This window comes from Molossus molossus, unplaced genomic scaffold, assembly GCF_014108415.1.
Source record: "Molossus molossus isolate mMolMol1 unplaced genomic scaffold, mMolMol1.p scaffold_m16_p_12, whole genome shotgun sequence".
Taxonomy (NCBI): Eukaryota; Metazoa; Chordata; class Mammalia; order Chiroptera; family Molossidae; genus Molossus; species Molossus molossus.
The window spans coordinates 103,039,395-103,061,233 of NW_023425347.1; the positions used below are offsets into that span (position 1 = coordinate 103,039,395).

Below are 21,839 nucleotides of genomic sequence, written 5' to 3' on the forward strand. Positions count from 1 at the left end.
CTCTGCCACCAGCGCCGGCTCCCCCAGAGGACCTCTTTGTTTCTGCCGCCACTTTTCAGCATTTCTGGCCAAATGAAAAGGCCCTCAGTCCCCTCAAAGCAGGCCAACCAGAGACTGCTCTCGGAAGCCTCCAACCCCAGGGCGCAGCGCCGGGAGGCTGCATGCGTTGGTTTCAGGACACGGGAGCGGGGACATGTGGCCGCCTTGGCTGGTGTCCGCAGGGTGGGGCACGGGAGCAAAGCGCCCTTCCAAAGTGTGACAGACCTGGCAGCTACTGCTTCCCTTCTGCGGTTGGGGGTCAGTGTGTGACAAGGAGAGAGACTTCAGGGCCGAGTGTTTGGCCAACATGCGGGAGGTTCCAGAACAGGGTGCAGATGTCCCCTCAGCGGCCAGCATTGAGTTTCAATCCATGTGCAGATGGTCACCTCCCACCTGCCGCGGGGGGCACGGCTCCCAGTGCAGCCAAGTCCCCATCCTGTGCTGCTGGATCCCGTGCAGAGACAGACAAGGAGATCCCAGCGCGCCAGGGACCAAGTTCACAAAGAGAGGTCAAGCCCGTGGGGGATGGAGGGGGAGGGGTGCTCGCTTCCAGACCACCGCAGGGAAGCGGCTCTCGCCCTCGTCCTGGGCACCTTGTTCCGCTCAGTTTCAGTCTGGTGTCTGAAAAGCCTCGGCCTCTCGAAGTCGAAGGGATTTTGAGAGCCCAGTTTTTTTCTGGGCAGGTCCCCAGTTCTAAAATCCAGGAGCCTGAGACGTGGGGAGACAGAAACGAGGGTCGTGTGTCCTCACACCTGGGCTGAGCGGACGCGAGCTCTCTGTCATCGTCCATTTTCAGCTCCACTGGTGATCTCCACAGAAGCCACGGGTGACCTTTCTAAGGCGGAGACCCCGGGCCTCACAGACGTGGGAGGGGGTCATGGCGCGCCCCCCCCCCCCCGGGAAGCCCGGGTGGCCAGGCTGAGGCTGAGGTCCGTGCCTGGAGGTTAGCTGGCTCTGCTCGGACAGACCGACTCGCCCACGGCCGTTCGTGTCTCGAGTGCACGCTGAGCACACAGCTCTGAGGCACGGGGGAGAAGGGTGCTGGGGTTCATCGCCTCACTGAAAACGTGGGAGAAACCCAAACGGGGTGACCCAGGCCGGTGTGGGCGCCGTGGTCTCCCTCGCCTGCTAGGAGCGAATGTTGCCTTCAGGACTGATTGACTCAGAAAAGACGGTCGCTGGGACATGTGCTTTATTATGTTACAAAAACGAAAATTCCCACCAAACACAGCTACAAAAATAACACATCTCCCCGAGAGGACAGGACCCGAAGGGGGACTCATTGGGAGCGAACCATTAACACGACCTGGAGAAGCACCGCGTTACATAAAGATCGGGCATTTCCTCCAACCTTGGGGCACCCTGCACCCCGACCCATGGAACAGAGATGCGCCCACTTGGGGGACGTCCCAGGAGACAAGTTACACTGCGTCCTGGAGCCCAGCATGCGGGGACCTGGGCCGCCGGCCGGCCAACCAAGCCTGCTGAGTGCCGGCTTCCCGGCAGCACGGCGGGGCGCTGGGGGGCAGAGGGACCTCAAGATCAGGTAGCTGACCCAAACCTCTCCAGGGCGTGGGCCCGACACGCTCTGGTTGTCAGCCGGCAGGTGTCCTCAGAGCCTAGTGAGCAGCATCCCTCCCACCTCCTCGCTGCCAGAAAGGCCTCCCGCGCCTCAGTTTACCCCTCTGTGCAATGGCAGGAACAGCTGCCCTGCGCCCTGTGAGAGCGAGACGGGGAAGCCCCATGCGCAGCCCACAGGGGAGTGTGCGGCGGTGCCTGTACCCCTCCCCTGGGGTGTGTATTCTGGGGAAACTGCAGAGCGCCCCCAGCTAATTGGCAAAGCCTGGCACCTGCCGGACACAGCTGGCTCTGCCACCCCGAGGCTCTTATCCCTGGTGCCAGTCAGAGCCTCCAGGGCAACGCCACCCCTGATGCGTGGTCCTGGGAGCCACGTGGAGGGGAGGGTGGGCCCACCGTCCTGGACACAGGCACGGGCACCAGCGCAACTGGCAGGGTCGCCGCTCACGACTTCCTGTGGTGAAGTCTGGTCTGGAGACGCCCACCCCTGGCGGAGGGTTTGGGGCAGAGGGGCTCTGTAGCCATGTCCCCTCCGGCCAGGACAGTTCTGGCCGCTGGAGGTCTCTCTTCCCCAGCAACGCCTCACCCCGCCCCCCTTAGGCCAGCCCTTCCTGAGAGCCTGGAGATCTAAGGGAGACATTGGCATTTTAACACCTGCTCCCCCGTCAACGTGGGAAGGGCTGGAGCCTCACTTCTGAACCAACCGCAGGAGACCGGCTGCTTCTCTGGGCGCACAGCGTGAAGAGGGCCCTCCCGGCCCAGACAGAAGGGCGAGGGCTGGGGGTTTACAGCAACCGGCAAACCCCAAGGGAAACCAGGGCTGTGTGTCCATCACCCCCCAGCCTGGGGGCTTCCCCTGCTCCTGTGGCGACATTACTGAGAGGAGCAGCCAGATGGAAGGATGAACACAGGGACCCGGCCAAGGGAGGCAAAGGGATGGAGCGGCTGATTGGAAAGTGCCAGGCAGCCACCAGGGGGCAGTGTCTCAGGTGCGCACTAGCCGGGGTCCCCCACCCCACCCGCCTAGAACTAGGGGCTCCTTCCCCACTGCCCATGCTCTCTGCGGTCTCCTGTGTCCTGCCCTGCAGCCGGCTCCCAATGGCCCCATCAGGTAGGCATGGAGAAGCTGTCTCTGCCAAGCCCACCGACTCCTGGGGTGCCTCATGCAGGACCAGACCCCGCCACCCCTCAGAAGACAGGAAGCCTCTCCCAGCACAGAGCCCACTCCGAGCCCCAGGAGCGGACCTGCCTGCCTCCTGCTCCCTCCACTGGGGGGGGGGGGACTCTCGCCCAGGGCTCCTCTGCCAACTTGCCAGGGTCACTAAGGGGAGGGCTCCCCACCCAACCACAAGGCCCCCCACAGCCTCTCCATCTGGGTTTCATCCCCACCCAGCCAAACCAGGACCCCACCTGCTGTGCCCTTCCACTTTCTTAGCCCGGCTGTAGACCTGGGGTGCCCCTAGGTGGAATCCTGAAGGGAATGTTAAAAATGAGTTGTTTTTATAAAAAAGCCGACCCCCCCACCCCCGCAATGTACAAAAGGGCGTCATTGTATCAGATATTGACAATTTCCAGTTGTCGGAGAAGCACGTCTTCCTTGTCCGCTGAGATGGTCGCCGAAGAGAGGTGACTGTGGCCAGCGGTGTTGGCACGGCCTTGGCTGGTGGCCAAGGGCCGGAAGTTCCCTCGCCGCCCAGGAGGGACCGTGGACTCGGCAGCACCCTCCTCCCAGTCTCCTCCGAGTGCAGAGAGTCTGGCTCTCACTCTGGCAGTGGGGGAGGGTAGCTGCAGGGGGTTGGAACTAGCAGTCAGGAGTGGCAGGGATGGGCTGACGCCCGGTCCGGAGGGACCCAGCCTTGCAGAGACAGTCTGGAGCACTGGCCTGCAAAGAAATGTTTCAGACAACCACCCAGCCGCTGGGCGCTACCCAGGTGCAGAGGACAGGAAGAATACCATTCGGCAGCCCACGGACAGAGGCTCCTTTTATTTTTAAGGATCTCGAGTGGGAGCAGCAGAGTCCCCAGGAAAGATGAGGCAGGGAGGAGGGAGGCTGGCTGGTTCCGGCAGCGCTGCGCCTCTCCACACCCTCCGCGCATCTCCGGGAGTCCCTGCTGACCAGGCCCGCTGTCCACGGACGGCTGCACGTGGCCTTTTCTCGGGCACAGCCCAGGTCCTGCCTCCCAGGGCAGTTTTTGCCAGAAAGGAAGGGGTAAAGCCAGGCCTCTCAGGCTCCAGGCCACAGATGCCCAGGCTCCGCTGGCTCTCCGTGGTCTGGTGGCTCCGGTCCGCGCGCGCCCAGCCGCGTGCGCCCTCCGCCGTCAGTTGGCCTCCCCCTCGGGGAACTCCTCCTTGATGGGCTGTCTCCGGGACTTGCAGTCCGGGAGGTCGAAGCCGAAGTCGGCCCACTCGTCGGGCGCCGCGCCCCCCGCCCCGCCCGGGCCGCGGTTGGGGATGGTGATGGTGTGGCGCACGCGGAAGTGCACGGCCTCCATGACGCGCTGCCGCTGCAGCTCGCCCGCGCCGCCGATGGAGATGGTGGCGGCGTTGCTGCTGGAGCGGATCAGCTGCTGCGCGCCACAGTCATGGCTCTGCTTCAGGTCCTGCAGGCCCCTCCAGATGGCATTCCGGTACTGGTCCGGGATCTTCAGGGCGCCCAGGTCCTGCGGCAGCGGCAGCCCCGTTAGAGCCCAGCCCAGGACCCTGCGCCCTCCCCTCCCACCGCGGACGGCCGCCCGGGGACCACGCTGCTCCTGCAGAGCCCCCAGGACCAGGAGGGAACCCCTGACCGGCAGGACTCGATGGTGGGGGGCACCCTGTGCAGCGGGTCTGGACACACCCATTTTAGGGGGCCCTGAGAGAGGTCAGGAGAGCTGAGAAGTGAGGTGTGTGCTAGTGCATTTGTGTGTGTGTGTGTGTGTGTGTGTGTGTGTGGTCCCTGCAGAGCTCTGTGGGGCCTGGGACCCTGTCCTTAAGCACAATGACCAGTGGAGCCCCTCTACCCAGCCCCTTGAGACCAGAGCTGATCACAGGGATCCTATCCACCATCCCTGCCCCCCGCCCCCCCCACACACCAAGCACACACACATCATGCTGGTGAGAGAGTTAACACTGAGCCAGCCCAGCAGGGGTCACCAGGGACATTTGCTGACACACAGACTGCTGACATGGCCACCTTCTGGGCGAACGGCCCCAGTTCCCTGACAAGCACATGTCTGGCTAGGGGCTCTGGGCCGGGAGTAGGGACACGGAGGAGGGAGTAGGGGTTCCAGGCCACTGCTGTGTCTCCAGGGGCCACAGCCTGCGCTTCCCTTGGCTAATGGCACCTTCCGGCTCGGGCACCCTAGCGGAGGTTCAGTCTTTGGTGGCTGGGGAGAAACTCGGTGGCCGGCATCTGCGCGGACACAGAAGGCGTGTGCCCATGGCAGAACGGCTCACGTGGCGCCCCGGGGAGCTCTCCTCCCCGTGGGAGTAGTGCTGAGGCTGACCAGCTCCGAGGCCCTCTGACCTCTGCCTTCCCGAACTCTCTGTGCCTTTCAAACAGCAAGTCCCCCAAATCAAAGGCAGCCTGGCTGCTGGGGCCGCAGACCACATGGGGTCCCCCCAGGCCCACCGCCTGCCCAGTCAGACTTGCCTACACCTATGACAGAGCCCAAAATCCAGGGCTGGGACGTGGAGTGGGCTTGGGAAAAGGGTTTCTCGAATTTCACAGCCCGCTCCCCGAACCTCGAGAATAAGGACCGGCTAGAGCACCACCCCAGAAAGAGGCGAGAGCTCCCTGCCCAGCGCCAGGGCCCGGCAGGCGGGTGCACGGGGAGGGCTGGGCGGTTACCTCCATGGTCAGGTTCTGCAGGTGGTAAATGCTCTGTAAGCCTTGAGAGGTGAAATGCTCGATGCAGTTGGGACACCCCAATCCTGTTAAAAAACTGCAGAGAGAATTCGCGCCATAAAACTGCATTCACTTCTAGGAACTGGCCTGGCTGGTGGGCACGTCCTCCTAAAGGGTGACTCCTGGCCACCCTGCTGGCCACCGCTGCCCACGTGGCCACGGCACCACGGACATGCTCACCTGGGGCACGGTCTCCAAAGAAACCCTAGCTTTTTGTCGGAAACCCGCTCCCGTCATTCGCTCAGCCCCGGTCAGTTATCCACATGCAGAGACGGCCACGCGGACAGGCCGGGCAGCAGGCAGACTGTCCCCAGGCTCAGGCCAGGGGACCGGGAGCCTCGAAGGGGCTGAAGTGAGTGGGTGAGTGGCAGAGCCCAGCAGGGGCCCACGTACCTGACCAGGCTGGGGTCGGCGTGGTAGGGGGGCGGTGGGGTGCAGTGGGACCCTGGGACCATGGACTGGGAGCTGTGGCTGCCGTTCATCTCGCCGTTGGCCTGCAGGGTGTGGCCGTGGTTGCTGAGTATCCCAGGGCCTGCTCGGGGCGGGTGCGACTGTCAGAGCCTGGGCACAGCCCTCTGCTAGAGCAGGAGGGGGCGGAGGGGCCACCTGGAGGAGGCAGCTGTGTGGAGCCAGGCCTAGCCTTTGGGCCTCCCCAGCGCACCCTGGGTCCCCAATGCCCACATGACTCACCCATGGGCCCCAGGTTGGGCCCTGTGGCTGAGCTGTGCGGGGGGGGCTGGCCCACCAGCTGGTTGACGGACGGCAGCTTGTTGACACCCCCGTGCATTTTGTTCATGGGCGAGAGGACTGGCCCGTAGGACGGTGGCGGCAGGTGGTTTCTGCTCAGAAAGGGACAGCCCGTGTGGGTACGCGCCCAGGCAGCTTCTTGCCCATGTCACCTCCACACGGTGCCCCTGCTGCAGGGGGATGGGGACCCTGACCCTGAGCCGGCCTGCTCTCACAGACCCCCCCTGCCCCCCAGGGATGGGCAGGAGGGAGGTGTGCATTGCTCCAACCACTCCTCCTTCCCCTCCACTCAGAGGACATTTGTGGGACAGAAAAGCATAGTGATGGTCGTGACCACTGCAGTTCAGGAAGGCTTCCCGGAGGAGGGGACCGAAGTGGTTCGAAGGCCGCAGATGCGCACTCACGGCCTCTGCAGGAGCTGCTGCTGCTGCCTGTAGGAGTCCACCACCTGCTGGGGCACCAGCTCCATCAGCTCCAGACTCTCCTTGACCTTCATCAGGATCTCAAAGTTCTCCCGGCCCCGCACCTGAGCACAGGAGGCAGACCTCGGCCCAGGGGCACAGGAGCTCCTCTCGGCCCAGCCCCCAGTGGGAGTCTCAGAGGACCCTGGGCTCAGCTTCGTGGGCTCCCCAGCACCCTCGGGCCTCCTCTTCCCTCCTTCCCGGGAGGTGCGCAGGTGCTCCCTGTCCCCGCAACCGTGCCCACCCCTTCCTGCCCCGAGTCTTCACCCCGCCTTTCCCCTCCTCTCTCCAGTGTCCCGTACTCTCGGGGTCCAGGGGCAAAAAAACTCAACAAAGGGGATTTTAGAACAAGGGACTCTTTCTTGACTCAAAAATAAAGAGCCCACGTAACAGAAAACCAGTCTCAGCCAGGCATGTGGTGCTTTGCTCTACCGGCCGGAGTGGCCACATCACGTGACCGTCGAGTAAACTTGGGTGACAGTGATGCAGCCTGCCAGAGTCTGGAATCTAGGGTTCCTGATGCCCCCACCCCAGGATCTGCATCACCCCACACACTGTATCTACACTCGGAGTTGCATCATGCAGACCCTGATTCCCTGCAGTCTGGCCTGTCTGGTCTGGCTCTCTGGGGTCTGACCCTGTCTGGGACCTGGCTGTCTGGGGTCTGACCCTGTCTGGGACCTGGCTGTCTGGGGTCTGACCCTGTCAGGGACCTGGCTGTCTGGGGTCTGACCCTGTCTGAGATCTGGTTGTCTGGGGTCTGACCCTGTCTGGGACCTGGCTCTCTGGGGTCTGACCCTGTCTGGGTCCCGGCTGTCTGGGGTCTGGCCTTGTCTGGGGTCTGACCCTGTCTGGGACCTGGCTCTCTGGGGTCTAACCCTGTCTGGGGTCTGGCTCTCTGGGGTCTGACCCTGTCTGGGTCCCGGCTGTCTGGGGTCTGGCCTTGTCTGGGGTCTGACCCTGTCTGGGACCTGGCTCTCTGGGGTCTGACCCTGTCTGAGATCTGGTTGTCTGGGGTCTGACCCTGTCTGGGACCTGGCTCTCTGGGGTCTGACCCTGTCTGGGTCCCGGCTGTCTGGGGTCTGGCCTTGTCTGGGGTCTGACCCTGTCTGGGACCTGGCTCTCTGGGGTCTGACCCTGTCTGGGTCCCGGCTGTCTGGGGTCTGACCCTGTCTGGGACCTGGCTCTCTGGGGTCTGACCCTGTCTGAGATCTGGTTGTCTGGGACCTGGTTGTCTGGGGTCTGGCTCTGTGGGACCTGGCTCTCCCTTCATGGACCTGCCACCTGCAGAGCATGGGGTCTCAGCTCTCAGGGTGTGACAGGCTCTCTTGCCCCCTGGTGGCCCCTGGGTGTCATCCCAGGCTGCCCGGCCTCGCTCTGCAGACTGGGGCACTCACGTGCATATAGTACGTGTCCTCGTCCCCCTGCCGTCTCTTCTTCACACCGGTGCCCAGGGCGGGGATGGCCGGGGGGCTCTGCTTGAAGGCTGGAGGGCCAGGCGGGGAAAGGCTTTGTGAGCGGCAGGGCGGGGGCGGGACCATAGAGATAAAGCCGACGGACACCCACCCCGCCGTGCGAGCCCACCAGAAGCCTGGCTGTCGCCCGTGCTGGCTGGAGCTGGACCCAGGGGTGGCCATGTGGGTGGGGTTGGCTCTCTGCCCTGGACACGGGGTCACAGCACCTGCAGCACCTCACCCAAGCCCCTGAGGCAGGCCCTGCTCCGTCCAGCGGGGAGCGGCAGGCTGGCCCTGTGCACCCCACCCCACTGACGCCGCTCACCACGCTTGCTGGCGGCTCCTCCGTTCTTGGCAGCACTCTCGTTCAGCGCCTGCTGCTCCCGGTAGTGGTCCTCATCAGCCTTGCGGTCTCGGCCAGGACAGGCACAGATGCGGCCCTCGAAGGACCGGCGGCCCAGCACCTGGCCGCTGTTGAGGAATCAGCCGCATTGTGAGCTTCAGGGCCCCGGCGCTGCCTGCCCTCCCCGCCCAGGACCAGGATGGGTCAAGGGCTCCTGACCGAATGACCAGCTGCTCTGGGACACCAGGTCCCTCCCAAGGCCCAGCTCTGCTCCAGCAGCCCCTGCAGCCAGGGGAGGTCCCACCCTCCCCGCGGCACCCTCTGCAGGGCCCCTTCCCGAACTATCCCCCCACCCAGGGCCACACTACTCCTTGCCCTTGGCCCCCTGTCTCCACACCATGCCCCCCGCTCCACAGGCTGCAGACTCACTCCCGGGTCTCCAAGGTGATAATGATGAGGATGGGCCGGCGGTTCATGCCCCCCACGCAGCTGCTGTTGCACATGAAGTTGTATAGGATGGTGGTGAACTCGGTGCCCACCTGCACAGGGGAGATGGGTCAAGGGCTGTGGTAATAGCATGCAGCCCCCAACCCACTAAGGTGGGGGCTTCTGACCTTCAAAGCAGCATCCCTGGCTCTGGGTAGGCTTGGGATGGGGGGGATGAGGTGTGCTCTATGGTCCTTTGTCATCTATTCTCCCACCATCCATCTATCTATCTATCTATCTATCTATCTATCTATCTATCATCCATCCATTAATCCACCCACCTATCTATCCATCATCCATCCATCCATTAATCCACCCACCATCCATCCACCTATCTATCCATCTATTCATCCCATCATCCGTCCACTCATCCATCCATCCATCCATCCATTTATCTATCCACCCACCTACCCACTCATCTGTCCATCCATCCGTCCATCCATCCATCCACCCACCCACCCACGCATCTATTGATTCATACGGCACACAGAGTCAAGTGCTGTGCTGGCCCTGGGTACCAAGCAGGCTCAGACCTGGCCTCTGCTCCCGGGCGGCACAGAGTGCTGTGGCCTGGTTGCCCTGACCATCTCTCCTGACACAGGTTGGAAGTCAAGTCCTGCAGGCTGGGTGCGAATGGGCACAGGTGTGTGTTTGCGTGGTGTGGGCTTTCCGGGGCACGAGGGCGCCCTACCCTGCCCTGGCAGAGGGAGGGACCAGAGCCATTGGAGTAGACCCCAGCCCCAGGGAGTGTGTGGAGCCCCGAGACGCGAACCCTAACTCCTGACCACGGGGGGACACAGAGAACACAAAGCGGGCGTTGTCCTGGGCTCGGGCAGCACGGAGAAGCTGTCACTGGCTCAGGAAGACCTAGCCTTTCACAGGGCAGCCAGCAGGGGGCAGGAGAGCCCCACTCTCTTGGCCAGCCCTGGCAGGTGAAGGCGGGGCCAGGTGAAGGGGGAGCCGGCAGGGGGAGCGCACCCCACCCTGGGCCCGGGGCCCACTGAGATCAGGGCTGCTCTTAGGCCTGGGGGCCCCAGGAAGCCAGGTACAGAGATGGGGTGGAGGGGGTGGTTTCAGAACCAGGTAGAGGAAAACAGGGCTCACTGTCCACCCCCTGTCCCGGCCCCACCCCACCAGCACCCCTGGGACCCTCCACCCCCACTTCTCTCCACCCCCCGCTCTTCAGTCCAGCTGGGCCCCCACGTCAGCTTCAGACTGGCCCTCCCAGACCTTCTGCGGCCTCAGGTCAGCGTCTGGCCTCCCAGGGCCTCTCCACTCCCCCCACTTGCAGCCCCCCACTTGCAGCAGTCACCCCTCACCCCCAGGCCCTGCACGTACCATACCCCTGACCGTGGGTCTCTCCCACCCTGCCCTCCCACCCCAGGCCTCAGCCCCTCCACCTGAGTCCCGTGTGTGGGAGCAGACAGGCAGGAAGAGGGACAGGCGAGGGCTGAGATCAGGGGCCGTTAGTTACCCCATCACTGTGGAGGGGGGCCAGGTCCAGAGAGGGCCCAAGGGGAGGGAGGAGGCAGCGGAGGGGCCTTGAGGGTGAGGAAGGAGCCCCATGGCACGGGTTTAGCTTAGGGACATGGGCCAACCGAATCTGCCTGCCGAGGAGACTCGAGGGTCTCTGCCCGGGCTCCACCCTACAGCTAACTGTGGGCCCTGTCCCCCAGCCCGGCCTACCTGTGGGGGCTCGTAGGGCACCATGACGCTCTGCCTGCCGGTGACGGGGTCGTCCACGTACTGCGAGAGGTTGTTGCCCTCCACGCGGATGAGGTGGCTGGCCGGGGCAGACTGTCCTGCCAGGAGGGGAGGCCGCCTCAGCGAGGTGCCCACGGGATCTGCCACCCCGGTGCCAGGCACATCCTGCAGACTCGGGAGTGCAGGGCCCGGCCCCCTGGGCCTCACAGGGGAGACCGGCCAGCAGCCCTGGTGCCCGTGGGGTGCCAGGCCCAGCAGCCCTGCGCTTCGGGCCCCAGCCCCTCCCGGGCCCGGGCACCGCGCTGGGGGCTCACCTTCGTTGAAGTCCCGCCCGAGCTCGTGGTTGGGACAGCGCTTCACGACCTCGGTCACGTGCTCCGCCTTCTTGTAGACAGGCATGGCACGGATGGCCGTGCCCGGGGGCGGCGGGGTGGACACCTTGATCTGGATGGGACACGTCTTGGCGATTTGGCAGTACAGCTTCTTCAACAGTGGAGAGTACTGGTGGGCAGGGAGCGGGCATGAGGCCACAGTCCCAGCTCCACATCCTCACTGCGGTGCTGCCCTCTGGGAGCGCCCGCCCGTCGGGGCAGTTAGGAGTCCCTCCCCAAGCTCCTGAGGACAGCCACCCCGTGCATGGCTCCAGGCTCCTCCCCTCGAAGTGCCTGTCCCTCAGGGGCACCGGGCTGGCTGCTTGGGCGTGGCGACGGCGCTGCTGCAGGTGCCCACCGCAGCCAGACCTGGATGCTTTCTCTGTGGGCCTCACCCCGGAGAGGTAGGGACCATCGTGTCCCTTTTTTGGAGGAGGTCAGAAAAGGCCAGGAAAGGGAGAAGGGGCTGCTGCAGGGACTCCCGGGTCTGAGAAGCCTGGAGTTGTGCAGGGAAGGGGTGCAATCTTCGGACAAGCCAGGTGCCCCTCTGCACTCAAGCTCTGGGAGGGAGACCCTGGAACATGGAGGCGGAGGAGATAATTCCTGCAGCTTGGTTTCCACCCTGAAGCCCCAGGACCCTCAGCCCGGGCCCCAGCCCCAGGGAGAACCAGGGGCTACCCTTCCTGCCCCCGCAGACAGCTCCTCGGGGTTCAGTCGCCCACCTGAGGACGCAGGCTGGCCCTCGTGAGCTCAAAGGTGATGCTGGTAACTACAGAATCAGTCCCTGCCAGGGTGGCTGACCTCCCAGCGCCTGGGAGGGGACCAGTCCAGGGCTCCTCGTGCTCCTTTCCCCGGGGACAGTGGGGGACATTCCAGGTCTGAGATTCACAGGGTCCCTCCTGTCCCCCTGTGCCCTGTGCTACCACAAGCCCTCAGAGGCTGTCACACCAGCCACAAGGCCCAGAGAGCACCCACCATGCCCCACTATGGTGCCATTGGGGAAACTGAGGCCACAGGAAGGAAAGAGCAGGTCCCAGCCCAGCTTCGTCAAGGACGCTGGGGGCCTGACACCAGGGCCCCAAAACATAAGACTCCGACTGGCCATCAGAACCGCCTCTGGCCTCACCCCTCCTGCACGTCCAAGTGGGCGCATGGAGTTGGGCTGGAGCCCAGGAGCAAGGGGCCCCAGCGCCCTCACAGCCCCGGGGCCCTGGCAGAGCGAGCAGTCTCTTCCCGCCTGAACCCCAGCCCGAAATACCGACCTGTCTCTGGGTGGGGTCTGAGGGGGCTTGGGAACCAGAAGGCTGGGAAGCAGGACCCGGCTCAGGACCAGCCCCCTCGCGCCCTCATCTGATGGGACTGGATGTCCATGGGGTTTGCCCTGCCCAGGTGCCCCATCCCTGGGACCGTTTAGTGAGTGAGGTCACCTGGCTGGGAAAGGAACATGCAGGGGACCCTGGCAGAGAATGAGGGTCCCCGGAGAGCCTGCAGTCCCCTCTCTGGGCCGACCACCCACAGGCCCCTGCTAATCCTCTCCCCTTGTTCTGGGAACCATGACCTGAGATGGGGTCATCAGGTCCCCCCAGGCCAGGCCCAGGTGGCTGGAGGGGGTGGCCAGCAGTGACAGGGGTCGGTGGCTGCTGGCCAGTTCCCACGGGGAGTAGAGGCTGAAAGTGCAGCTGTTCACCGCCCTCAGCCCTCCCTGCAGCTCCCCGAGGCCAGGTCTGAGCAGTGGGGGCCCCACGTCAAAGCCCCTGCAGCCCCTCTGGCCACCTCTTTAGAAGCCTGGGCCCCACTTCCCGGGCCCACAGAAGGGGGTGAGGATGGGGCTCCGGGCAGCTCCCAGCCGGGCCCGGGTCCCTACACCAGTCTCCTCGGAACCCAGGTGGGGTGGGGTCCTCAGGGGGGCTTGTGGGGCCTGGACTCGCCACCCGAGTCCGGGAAAACGCAGGACGTGCGGAGGCGGAGGCGCGGTCAGAGGGAGGAGGAGCGCTCGGTGGTCACCCCGCCCCCGGGCGGAGCCGGGGAGCTGTCCCTGGTACTAGGAGTCCCGCAGGCGGAAGCCTCTCCCGGAGGTGAACCGGCGGGAAGCAGGGAGCTGCCCGGGGTGGGCAGGTTCTCACCTGGGCGGTCCGCGAGTGGGCCCGGGATGCAGGGGTCACAGGAAACACCCCTCCCTCCCTCTGCGTCCCGGGTGCGGCCACGGCCAGCCTTGGGCCTGGCCCCACTCCCCACGGTGGGTCCCCAGCCCCATGCTGCCCGCGCTGTCTGCTCCGGAGGCTCTCGGGCACATCCACCTGCCAGCCCCCACGGAGGCACCGGCCAAGTCGCCCGTGGTCTCCCCCACTTGGCAGCGTCAGGCGGCGACAGGAGGCTGTGGGGGAGGAGGGCGGGGCAGGGTGTGACCTGTAGGAGCCCGCAGAGGCAGGCCTGAGCCCCCATTCACAGGCTGGGTGCCCCCTCTTCCTAGGCTCCTGGGCCTTGGGGTTGGGTGCTGAGGACACCGGGCAGGAGGACTCCTGGGTCCTCATCTGCAGTGTAGACAAGGTCACGTGGAGACGCTCCGCCCCTCCCTCCCTCCTGCCTCTCCTTCCCCGGAACCGCTAGATGGATGTGTTTCAACAGATTCTGAGCCGATAAAATCTTATTTATCTTCGGCTGTTGACACAGAGCCGTCTGGACTTGCCGCTCTGGGATGCGAGTATCCCCTGTGCTTGCAGGAAATGGTTTGCCCACACGCTGGGCATACGCACCCTGCCCCCCACGCCCTTCTCCAGCCCCCTGCCCCGGCCCACCATGGCCGGCCGGGCTGGGAGCTCCAGGCCTGGCCGGGCTGAGCAGGGCAGTGGGCACAAGGGCGGCGGGTGGGTGGCGGGCGAGGCGCGGTGGCTGTTAATTTCCTCGCGCCCACTCCTCAGCAGCTGGGTGCCCGGCGCAGGCAGGTTTGGGCAGGAGGAGCGTGGAGAGGTGATAATAACTTGTCTGTCATTTTCCAGGGACGTGTAGCATCTTGCAAACCGCAAATACCGTTAACCAGCTCGGGCGGATCTGTTACAACACACTCTGGAAGACCGGGCTGCGTGGGGGCGCTGATTTGGTGCATGTGTGTCTGGAGTCCACTTTATCTGCTTTCCATGTGTGTGCGTGTGTGTGCGTGTGTGCGTGTGCTCACAGCCACCTCTCTCTCCTGTCTCGAGTTAAGGTCCCTCTGAGGACCCCCCCGAGGCCGCAGACCCGCTCACCCTGGAACGGCTCCCCAGCTGCCTGGCGGACCCTTAGCAAGTGGCCCTGAGTTCACAGGGCAAACCCGAGACTCGGGAGCCCCGGTCACCAGCCCCCGGCACCAGTGCCCCCAGGTACGGGACCTTCTCCTCCCTCCTGGTGACAAAAGCCCCTTGTGGGACCTCTCGCCCTGCATAGCCGAGGCTCCCTGCCCTCCCTGCTCACGTGTTTCCACTCCGTGGGGAGCCATTAGGAGCACCAGTGGGCTCTGGCAGGTGTAGGGAGACTGGCCAGGATCACGGTGAAGCCAATAGCCTTGAGAGGGGGTAGGGGGCACCCGCGACAACCACCCCAGCCTGCTTCAGAGCATGCACAAGAAAACCCACAGGCCACACCCCAAATTGGCCCCGGTCCCATGGCTGGAGACCGCAGGGGCCTGGGCCCCTGTGGAGCCAGTGTCCAGCCCCGCGGATGCGCCAGATCAAAGAGGCTGCTGTGATTCCCCAGGGGGTGGGGCAGGAGCATCGACTGAGCCGCACACCGGCCGATGGCCAGGTCCCCTCACAGAAGCCCAGGGGAGGATGGACAGGAAGCAGAAACATGCCGGTGCTGGGTGACCGTGAGCACTGTTCAGGGGAGTCCCTAGAGGCGAAGGGGAGAGGCGAGCCTGGGCCGGCGGGGCTCTTCAGGAGCTGCAGCTGCCCCCCATTCCCTCCAGCCAGGTCCCAAATTGGTGAGCAGGAGTCACTGGGACCTCCCCTGGGTCTGCTTGTCCCGCCCGGGTGCAGCCAGCCGAGCGCTCCTGCAGGGGCTCACGCTCCTCAGCTTCAGCCAGGTCCAAGCGCGGCTGACCCTGCCCGTGAACTGCCTTCCTGACTCTGCCAGCTGGGGAGCCCACAGAGCCCTCCGGAGAAGGGAGGCGCCGCTGCCCGCCGCGGGCCTCACGGGGAAACCGCCCTGGCAGGGACCCAGCCGCGGGCAGCCGGGCAGCCGGCCAGGCCACAGGGCTGCCCTGCCTGGGGATGGAGCGGGAGGCTGGCGACCAGCCAGCTCGGTCCGCAGACCCGGCCCCCTTGCCTGCTGGGGGAAGGAGCCCAGCCCCCCTCCCACCTCTCTGGTGTCCTCTGAGCTGGCCTGGCTGTCTGCCGTGGTGATTGCAAGGGTCAGCCCACCTGGGCAGGACGCTGGGGTCCGCGGGCACCTTCTGCTTGCAGGACAGTCCCGGACCCTCTGACTGGCACATCTTCTGGACACAGCTGGCAGGTGCTCAGGGGGGCCTCTCGGGAGGACTGTCACATTGGCTCCAGTGGGGAGCCCGGGGCATGGGGCCCTCCCGCCTCTGACCGGCCCGCCACAGAAGCGGCAGGTTAGTCCCCAGGTCAGGACCTGCCCCGCGTCCGGAAGCAGCGAGTGGCAGCTCTTCGCCCGACTCCGGCTGGCAGGAGAGGCGCCGGGCGCCGCATGCCCGCGTGTGGGGCGGTCCCTTTGCGCCTTTTCCGTTCCAGCTGGACACAGCCGCGGGTTTCGCTGAGCCTCGTATGTGTCCGGCGGGGCCCGGGAAAGCAGTTTTGGTTTCTAAACCGGTGACCCCTGAAGAGGGGGTGGCTGCCGGGCCAGGTGGTGATGGCCACGTGGCCTCACCCTTGGCTGACAGGTGACCTTGAGCAGGGACCTGCCTTCTGTGAGCCTCGGTTTCCTCACCCCTGAAAGTGGGCAACCCCAGTTGCCTACAGCACGTGGCTGCGGCGTGGGGTTCTGCTGGGTGCCCTCAGTGTCACTGACCACCTGCCAGGCCCACAGGCCTTGCTCCACCTTGGAGACAAGTCCCAGCAAAGAGGTGATTCTCCACGAAACCTCAGGTGCCCACCCACAGCCCCCGTGGGACTGACTCCTATCTCCCAAGGGCTGCCCTGTGTGTCCCCTGCAAGAGCCGGGGGTGTGCCCTGGCCGGTTTGGCTCAGCAGTTGGAGCGTTAGCCTGTGGACCGGAGTCCCGGGTTCGGTTCCCGCTAGGGGCACGTACCAAAAAAAAAAAAAAAAAAAAAAAGAGCCAGGGGTGTGAGGAGGAGCCGAAAGGTCCGTGACCTCCAGGCCAGGGCTCCCCCAGCTGCCAGGGAGGGTGGAGAGAGAAGGGGTACGGCGGCAGGGCCCGCCCACAGGAAGCTCATCCGCACACAATGGGAGCAATCTCGGCAATTTCTCCCGAGTGTTCTTGTTTCCCCTCAATAATCCGCGTTTCATCTCCACAATCAGCACCGCCGGGATGCTTCCCTGGGCCCTAACTACGCGTAATTGCCGCTGGTGCCAGCAGAGGGGATTAATTCCACTTACGCATTCCATAAACTTTGAGGGTAACGCAATTGATACCGCGGTCGTGTCGGGGCACCTCCGGGATGAGTTCCCTGCCTGCGAGGCCTGGAGAGCTTCTCCCCAGCCCCCGAGTGTGGACTCAGCCTCCTTCCACCCAGGACTCCCGCGAGCCCGTGTTCCTGCTGCCTCCACCGCCCCGATGGACGCGCACACGCCGCGTGCAGCTGAGGTCATTCAGGGGCTGTGTCCGGGCTGGCCCCTCCCGGGGACTGGCTTGCCGTTGTAGCATGCAAAACCTCACTGCTGCGCCACTCGACCCCACAGAGGTGCCCCCGAGGCCGGGCTAGGATGCCAACCACACCATGCCTCCTGCTGGACCTCAGAGCCCCCTCCCCAAACCTCTTCAACACCCAGCACAGCCCTGGGAGCGGGAAGAGGCTGAGCCAGGCTGGACGGTGTCCAGACACCCCTCTCATGGAGCGGCTCCTCCTCTCCCTTGGGACTCCTATCACCAGCTGTCCCATCACGGCCAACACGTAGGGGGGCTGGGGGAGGGTGTGGAATGGAGACACAGACACCGGGCTCCTCTGCCAACCGGTCCAAGAAACATCAGTTCCTGAGGGCTTCACAGGAAACCGTGACCTTGCACAGTGTCTGCCTCCCCTGAGCCCAAATGTCCCCCAGACAGCAAGCATCAGCCAGGATGGGGCACAGCAGGGTGCTCCACCTCCTCCCACCTCACAAACCCCAGCCTGGCCCTGGCCCCGTCCCTGGTCAGCACAAAGCCCGTCTCCAGCTGCTGTGGCCTGAGACCCCCTCCTCGTAGCCCTCCGTGGGGAGTGGGCTTGTCCGAACCCTGGGCAGTGACCAGAAGAGGCCCGCACACGTGTGTGTATACGTCTGCCTGTGTGCACGCGTGTGCGGTGTTTGCATGCGTGCCCACGCGTGCGGCCTGTGAGCCGAGGGCTCCGGCACCCGGTGCCCCCGGAGCACAGGCAGGAAGTGTGGAGACCAAGGGAAGCTGATCAGGGCAGATACACCACCCGCAGGGGCAACCCGCGGGGCCCCAGCCAGGCAGAAGCCAAAGACCCCATTAACAGCTGTGGTCACTTGGGGACGGGTGAGGGTGTTTTTCCTGAGCGGGAAGAGGAGCGAAGGAAGCAGTCCATTTGGAATTGTACTTGAGAAAAATATGAATTATCTATCAGTTACCAGCCGGCTGGCGTGGCGCGGAGGCCGGGACGGCAAGTCTGGGCAGCGCCCTCGAGATCAGACCCCCAGAGCTGTGAGCGGGCGGGGGGCCTGGCAGTCCTGTCCTGCACGTGAGCCCGCCCGCCCCCTCCGTGGGCCAGGCAAGGAGCCCGTGGGGGGTCTGCTCCCGGGAGCCGAGGTGCCAAAAATCTCATTATCCACGTTTGTGCTGCCCCCGCCCCTGCGTGGATGAGGGCCGGCAGGGCGGCGGAGCGCAGCATCCTCCCGCTCGGCTGCTGGAGCAGCGGGCCCAGGAGGGAGGGCGGGCTGGAGCCAAGCTAGGGAGTGGGGGTGGGGGTTGCCCCATGGAGGCAGAGGCTCTGAGTACAGGTGAGCCTTCCCCTGCCCCTGGTGTGTCTGGCGGGGCTGCCTCCATCCTGGCAGATCACCCCAGGCGGACACTCAGGCTGAGAGAACTGTGACCCGGCCATAGCCCCCAGCTCCGTGGCCACGCACCTGGCGGCGGCGGAGGCAACCAGAAGGGGGGCAGAGGGCAACCAGAAGGGGGGCAGAGGGCCGACACGGGGCAGCAGCCAGCTGGGAGGCCGCTCCTGCCCCCTGGACCAGCTCAGGCCACCGGAGGCACCCTGAGCTCCCAGATACCACAGAGACCCCAGCGGCACCCTGTGGACAGGCGGGGATCAGGGCCCCCACAGGGCCTGCCGCCACACCCAGCGGCTCAGCCCCAATGACAGAGGTGCGTGCAGGAGGGACTGGGACCCTGCCCCTTCCAGCGGCGAGGGAGGGCTTAGGGAGCGAGTCGAAGGCAGAATCAGAGCAGTAAACCTCGGACAAGGTGAAACTTTGGGATGCCACGGGGGGGCCCCTGTCACGCAGCCAGGCCTCAAAGTTGGGGTGCGAGGACCAGCACCCTACAGGCACCAGAGAACTGAAACAGCCCTCCTGCAGGTGCAGGAACACCAGGCTCCCAGCCCCATCACCACCTGCCCGCCAGGGACACGGCGTGAGGCCCCCGCCCGCTCCGCCCGCGCTGGCCCCACGCTGTGCGCTGGCCCCTCTCCTCCAAGCCCTGTCGCCACTCTCAGCAGGAGCGTGAATGAGAAAACCGGCCCCCACAGCCAGTGGCGGTGGGCTTACCCTAACCCGGCGAGGGGCCGGCACCTGGGGAGGCCACGGCCCGAGCAGGGACTGGAAACAGCTGCAGGGGGGCCATGGTCTGGAATCTAGACCCCGGACGGGCCCCCTGCAGAGCTGCACCCAGGGTACCTGTGGCCCCGCCCCACCTCCATCATCTCCCCACCCCAGGAGCGTGGGGAAACCACAGCCTCGGCCACAGGGCAGTGGGCTCTTACAGAGGTAGAACATCAGGGTCACCTGCCCGCTGCTCCCTTGGGGGAGGTCACAGGCACCCTGCAAGGACTTTTCCGATCCAGGTCCCATGTCCAGGTGGGAGTAAGCAGAGGCTACTCCCTGGAGGAGGCGGCGCTGCTCGTGGGACTACCAGGTGTCTGCGGGGTGGGTGCAGGGCAGGGCTCACTCTCCCCCTTTTGGGGGTGGGCAGGAGACCCAGAGGGCCTTGGGGCTGCCTTTTGCACCCCTGCCCTCAGGTGAACCTGAGCTCTGCCTGGAGGTGTCCCCCAGCCTTTGTCCACCAGCGGGCACAGCGGGCACAGCGGGCAGAGCCCCCTCTCCCGGCTGCAGTGCGGATGCGGCTCTGTGGTCAGGCGCTCAGAGCCCAGAGCCCAGGCCCTGGCGCCCCCGCCGCAACCCCGCTTTCCATCCGCACAACTGCGCAAGCTACGTTCCCTCCCTGCGCCTCAGTTTCCTTGGCTGTGGAACCAGACGATGGCAGGTTCTGCCTCGTGGGTTGCTGACCTCAAGAGTTAACGCAGACTCAAGGCGCTCAGCCCAGGGCACAGGTGCACAGCTGTCACCCACGGCGGCACAGTCCCCACGGGGCCGAAGCTCGAGCCCGCAGCACCGTGGTTCTCCCTGACGTCCCCAACTCACGCCCGTGCTTGGAGGTGACAGGCGGGGGCCACGCATGAGGCGGAGCCGTGCCCGCCGCCCTCAGATGCTCCGGGCCGACCTCCCCCTGCCTGGCGGAGGCAGCCTCCATGGACCTGGCCTCCGATGGCTCCAGGCAACAGAGCCAAACGCCTCCTGCCCACCCCGGGGAGGATTCAAACCAGGGCCCCCACCTGACTGCAAGCATGTGGGCCCCACAGTCCTGGTAAAGGCAGGCAGCCTCTGGTCCTTGGCCCTGCTGAGGAGCCTCATCCATCCCCCCCGGGGCCCTGTGGGAGGCTGGCCAGCTCTGGCCACATGTCCGAGGGGTGTGTACACCCACACTGCCCAGCCCCAAGCCACGCCTCCTGCCCGATGCTCCTCCCGGTGGGGTGGCACGGGCCAGGTGGGAACCCTGTGTGGACAGCCGGACAGCCGGGCAGCTCGGCCTCCCTCGTGCCCAGAACACGCCTCTCTGCTGCCCTGCGCCCACAGAGGCCCGCCGGGAGCGGGGCGCCACTCACCGTCCAGGTGGCCGACTTGGCTGTGCTGGACTGCTGGAAGGTGACGTCGAAGTGGTGGGGGCCGGGGTAGTCGGCGTTGGAGGGGATGATGGGCGCAGGCGACATGGTGTCGAAGGTGGAGCTGGGTTGTGCGTACGGGGAGTGGGTGGGCACGCTGGCCGCGTGCTCCGGAGTGTAGGGGCTGGCCGAGGCCGCCCGGCTGCTCATCTGGTCCATGGTGCTGCTCAGCAGATTGAACTGGGCCTGGCGGGAGGCGGGAAGGGGGACCCACAGTCAGGCTGGAGAGCGCGGCCCGTCCCGTCCCGGCAGGGAGGTGTCCTGTTACAGAAGCCTTAAAGGGCCAGCTGCTCGTCATCCCAAATATTTTCTCGGTCCCCCCCACCCCTGACAGGTCACTACTTGTGTGAGGATAAACTGACACGTTCACCTCGCCCTCCCTCCATCAGCCTCCTGGGTGCCAGGGCTCCTGGGCTCTCGGAGCAGACCCGGAGGCAGCTGCCGGTGGGGTGCCAGCCCTCGACACCCTCTCGGGCTCCAGCTGGACCCTCTGGGGCAACCCCGACCCTGACGTCCTTCCCCGAGTCCCCGTTACAGCTCACATTGGGAGACCCCAGCCACCGGGAACCAGGCCGTGGGAGCCAGGGGGCTGGGACGGAGGGCACACCCGCCAAGCAAGGTAGACACCCTGAGCTCTGGTGCAGGGGTGCCTGAGAGGCCCTGGGGACCGGGTCTGGCTCCCAGGTCCGGCCATGGAGGGGCTGGGGCTGAGGTGGGGGCTGAAGGTCAGTGTCTGAGTCAGAAGCCACTACCCAAGGGCCTCCGTCCGGGGGCTGCCTCCCGCATTTCTCCGCCGGCAGAGTTCTCCGTGGTCCACACCCTCTGCCCAACCTGGGCACTGGCACCCAGCCCCTCCCCCTGGCCACACACCAAAGGAACAGGAGCTCTGAGCTTCGCGGTGTGGGTGTGTTCCTTGGGTCACCCTCTGTGGGGTCCAGGGACCTGGGACGGATCAGCCCCCAGCAGGAGCTGAGGGGGGCCCAGCGAGGGAGGGGACGCTGCCCACATGGCACTGTCCCGAGTCCAGAGCAGACCAGGTCCCACGCGGAGCCCCGGGTCTGGAGGCCCCAAGCAGGGCAGGCGAGGAGGGAACAGCAGCAGCCTGAACAGCCCCCGACCGCGGACAGAGACAGCCCGTCTGTGCCTGGAGGCTCCCTCCACGGCCCGCGTGGGCACTGTCAGTGTGTGTTTCACAAATGAGGAAACTGAGGCCCGGAGCAGCAGTGACCTGCCTGGGGCGAGGTAGCGGCCTTGGTGGGCAGCACAAGAGACCAGCCGGCCCTCCCTGGGGCCAGTGGAGACGGTGAGGTGGGGGAGGGGCTTTTGTCTGGCTGGCAGAGGGTCCGACAGCCCCATGGCAGGGGCAGAGGCAGGATGGGCGGCAAGAGCAGGGTCCCCTTTGCCCTGGCCCCTTCCTCAGAGGCTCGCACCCTCCTGCA

At 65.5% G+C, this 21,839-nt stretch overlaps 1 protein-coding gene across 3 annotated transcripts; it reads right to left on the bottom strand.

Moving 5' to 3' along the window:
* Positions 1 to 3,935: 3,935 nt before the first annotated feature.
* TP73 (tumor protein p73) lies at positions 3,936 to 20,580 on the bottom strand. 3 transcript variants are annotated; one of them, XM_036256176.1, is made up of 11 exons: positions 20,344 to 20,574; positions 11,013 to 11,199; positions 10,681 to 10,796; positions 8,938 to 9,047; positions 8,491 to 8,636; positions 8,109 to 8,197; positions 6,655 to 6,776; positions 6,194 to 6,342; positions 5,897 to 6,035; positions 5,447 to 5,540; positions 3,936 to 4,277 (listed from the first exon to the last, which is right to left on the bottom strand). In XM_036256176.1, exons 1-11 carry the CDS (start codon positions 20,557 to 20,559, stop codon positions 3,936 to 3,938), a joined length of 1,710 nt encoding a protein of 569 aa, XP_036112069.1. In that variant the 5' UTR covers positions 20,560 to 20,574. The 3 variants fall into 3 exon arrangements, with proteins under 3 accessions (XP_036112069.1, XP_036112072.1, XP_036112070.1); XM_036256179.1 differs by lacking the exons at positions 5,897 to 6,035; positions 6,194 to 6,342 and having other exon boundaries at positions 20,344 to 20,580; XM_036256177.1 differs by lacking the exons at positions 5,447 to 5,540; positions 6,194 to 6,342 and having other exon boundaries at positions 20,344 to 20,580.
* Positions 20,581 to 21,839: the final 1,259 nt, after the last annotated feature.